At 62.9% G+C, this 3,428-nt stretch overlaps 1 protein-coding gene across 1 annotated transcript; it reads right to left on the bottom strand.

Annotated features, from left to right (window-relative positions):
- Positions 1-283: 283 nt before the first annotated feature.
- On the bottom strand, positions 284-2,956 carry LOC125365024 (golgin subfamily A member 2-like). The gene has a single exon (XM_048364879.1). It carries the CDS (start codon positions 2,954-2,956, stop codon positions 284-286), a length of 2,673 nt encoding a protein of 890 aa, XP_048220836.1.
- Between the last annotated feature and the right edge of the window lie 472 nt (positions 2,957-3,428).

The following is a 3,428-nucleotide window of genomic DNA, read 5'->3' as shown; positions in this document are numbered from 1 at the left end:
AACATCACTAAGACAGTATGTTAAGCCAAACCCATGCCCTTATGTGGCCTCTCCTTTGGAAAAAGTTTAGTGTTTGTAATAAGCGTCGCCTGGCAACTTGGCTAAGCCAACAATGGGCAATTGTGAAGTTTGGTCACCGCTCAGTAATGGCTGCCCTGTCTCGCCTACCCTTCCTCCTTCCATTATAACAAAGCCTGAGCAAAGCCCTGCCACCCAGGTGCCACGTCCCAGAGTCACGGGAGGGCGGCTCTCTAGACAGTGGCGGCCGCTCTTTAAACAGTGATTATTCCCAGTGTGTCCTTTCTACCAGTCTTGTAGAAGAAAGGGAGGCAGGGTCCCTGCCCCAGGCCTGCGGGCTCTTGGGGGGGCGGGAGGGCAGGGAGCAGCAGCCCAGGGGGCTCCGCGGTGGGGTTCCGCAGGGGCCCGGGCGCCTCAGCCTCTGCAGGGCCAGGCCCCAACTCTTCGTTAAGATGCATGGCTTTGAACTCTTGCTGCTCCTGCGCGACTTCCGTCTTGAGGGGGCCCGAGGGGTGGGAGGGGACCTGGGCGGCAGGGGCCTGGCCCTCCGTGCCCTCGCCTGCGGGGCGCAGCGGCGGCTCCTTCGGCTCCTCCTCCTCCTCCTCTTCCCCTCCGACTCGTCCTTCTCCTGGCGCCGCTTCTCCAGGACGCTCCTCTGTTCTTTGTAGCCCACGACGGTGTCTTCGACGGCGGCCCTGTGTCGGGACGGCTGGCTGCCGCGAGGCTGCAGGTCCTCCACGGGCCTCTGGGCGTCCGCCTTGTCGCCGGCCAGGTCCTCGGGGAGGCCGCCGCGCAGGTTCTTCCTAGGCGCCGGTGTCTCCCGCTTCCACCCGCCCAGCAGGCCTTGCAGCCCGCGCTCGGGGGCGGCCTGGCGCTCCGGCGCGCTCGGGCACTGGGCTGCCCGCTGGCTCGGGCCCCCGCCGCGGGCCTGCCGCGCCTGCAGCCTCGCCTTCCTGCGCTCTGCCGCCGACGGCGCTTCCACGGGAACGCCCCACACGCCGGGCGGGTTGTCCCCGTCCTCTGGGGCAGTCCCGGCGGGGGGAGGCGCCTCCTCGCCCTCGTCTCCTTCTTGGCTTGGGCCTCCCCCTTGGCTGGCGAAGGCCAGGGCGCTCAGCTGGGCCCGCAGCCGAGCGTTGTCGCGCCTGGTGGCGTCCTGGACCTTCTCCCTTGCCCCCGGGGCCCGCCGCTCGGGCCGCCCCTGCGCCGGCGTCAGCGGCTCCAGCAGGGGGCGCTGCGTCCGCAGGTGCTGCTGCAGGGCCTCCTGCTCGGAGGTCGGCGGCCGGCGGGAGGCCCGGTGCTGTTCCCGGGTGGCTGTGGCCCCCTGCACCTGGGCCAGGCACTCGTCACGCAGCTCCTGCAGGGCCTCGGCCGCTTGGCTCTGCAGCTCAGCCTTCTCTTCGCCTCCGGCCCCCTCCTCCTCCTCCACCAGCTCCCGCAGCTTCTCCCGCAGGCTTGTCTTCCCTCGCTGCGTGGCGCGCAGGAGGCGGGCGAGCTCCTCCTTCTCAGCGCGCAGCCTCTGCGCGGCGTCCTGCAGCTCGGCCCACTCCTCTTGCAGCTCTCGGTTGAGCTCCAGCCTGCGCCTCTGGGTCTCCTGTTCCTGCGCCTTCCTCTTCAGCCGAGCCTCGGCGTGCTGGTCCCAGGCCTCGGCCTTCTTCTCCAGGACGCCCAGCCGTTGCCGCTGCTCCAGGTTCTGGAGGCCGAGGCTCTGGTTCTCCTCCAGCTGCCCGCGCAGTTGCTCCTGCAGGCTCTTGAGCTCCTTCTGCAACTGCAGGGCCTGGGCCTGCAGCTGCTGCTCAGCCTCCGAGGGCCCTGTGGGGGGCTGCGGGGGCTGCAGCCCGGCCAGCTGCGCTCTCAGCTCCACCAGGTTGTTCTCTAGCTCCCGCACCCGCCTCTCCCCCTCCTCTCTCTCCTCTCTCAGGCGGCTCACCTGCTCTGAGAGCTGCTGCACCTTCTCCTTCCCCGCGGAGCTCTCCGCCCTCAGCGCCTCCGCAAAGGTGTCTCTCTCCACCGTTAGTGCTGTCACCAACTCTGTCATGTGCTTGAGTTGTCTTTGCAACTCTTCCCGCTCCACCAATGCCTCTTGGCCCCTGAGGATTCGGCTCCTCATGTAAGCCTTCTGTGTCAGCAGCACCTTCAGCCTCTTGTGCAGCTTGGTGTTCTTGTCCTCCAGATCTTCATAGCTTCTGGCCTTGTCCTGGAGCTGCAGCTGCACGAGGTTCAGGGCTTTCATGAGCTCTGTGTTGTTGTTCTCGGTCTCCTTCTGCATGGTGGACACCGCAGACACCTGGAGCTCGAGCTCTGTCACCCGCTGCTGGGCGGCCTGCAGGTACCTGGTGAGAGCCTCCGGCTCCAGGGCGCTTTCATTGGCCACCCGCTGCGTGGGGGCCAGGGCAGACTGGAAACTGGGGTTTTCTGATGTCAACATCTGTATGGAGAGCCTGTGCTGCTCCAGATCTGCTTTGGCTGCTTTGAACACACAGGCCTTCTTCTCATCTTCTTTCCCCTGTTGAGCTTGCAGGTCCTTCTTTTCCCGCTTTAGCTGTTGGAGCTCACTGTAGAGCTGCTGGTTGTGTCTTGTGCTGTAGTGCAAGGCAAGCATCAGGCGTTGGCAGTGCCTTTCCATGCCGTCGGTGTTGTTGGGACCTATGGCACTCTGGACACCGGCAGCTCTGACAGTGCTCAGGGGAGGGGGAGGCTCAGGGTCCCCGTGGTTCTTGGCCGCACCCTTGGGTAAAGTAGAGTCCCCAGCGGTGTTTGTCTTGGGGTTACCTCCCTCTTTCATCTTGTTCTTGCTCTTGGATTTTGCAGGTACACTACTGCTACTCTCCTGCTGGCATACTTGCAGTAGTTTTCTTCCTGCAGCTAGTATTTTTTGTCTTTTTTGTTCAGACTCAGCACTGGGCTGGCGAAGGTGGGGGGGCCACATTCCCAGGCTCATTCTAACAATAAGCAATAACTCAATCTCCAACTATAGCTCCAAAATCAACTCAATGCACGCATTCACCACTCACCACCTCTACCTCCTTCAACTGCTCTAGTGGTGTGAGCCAGTAGACGGGATCCCAGTGTTACCAGACAGTGTGGAATGTGGGCGTGGCCTCAATGCTTGTATCTCATTGGTCAGAGAAACAGGAGCACAGAGGGTGTGGCCAGAATCTTGTGATTCAGGCAGAATGGATGAAGTCACTATGAGAGCTGCACCTGCAGCCCCTCCCCCACACAGCTCTATGCAGGTTTTTTTTGGTGGGGGGAGGGGGGGCTGCTCTTGCTGGAGAGGTATAGTTTCACAAGTGAACTTTCCTGGCCTTCCTCACACAACTCTGGTCACTTGGAGGCACTTAAGTGCGTTCTGCCAGGCTGTTGCCATACATCTTCTTGTGTTGCACAACACCATAAACGCTCAACTCTGG

Source organism: Perognathus longimembris, chromosome 16 (genome assembly GCF_023159225.1).
Source record: "Perognathus longimembris pacificus isolate PPM17 chromosome 16, ASM2315922v1, whole genome shotgun sequence".
NCBI classification, from domain to species: domain Eukaryota; kingdom Metazoa; phylum Chordata; class Mammalia; order Rodentia; family Heteromyidae; genus Perognathus; species Perognathus longimembris.
This window is presented reverse-complemented; position numbering and strand designations above follow the sequence as displayed.

What these genes read in the sequence shown, in the direction of transcription:
- LOC125365024 (XM_048364879.1), bottom strand. Translation starts at nt 2,956, where the DNA reads ATGAGCCTGGGAATGTGGCCCCCCCACCTTCGCCAGCCCAGTGCTGAG.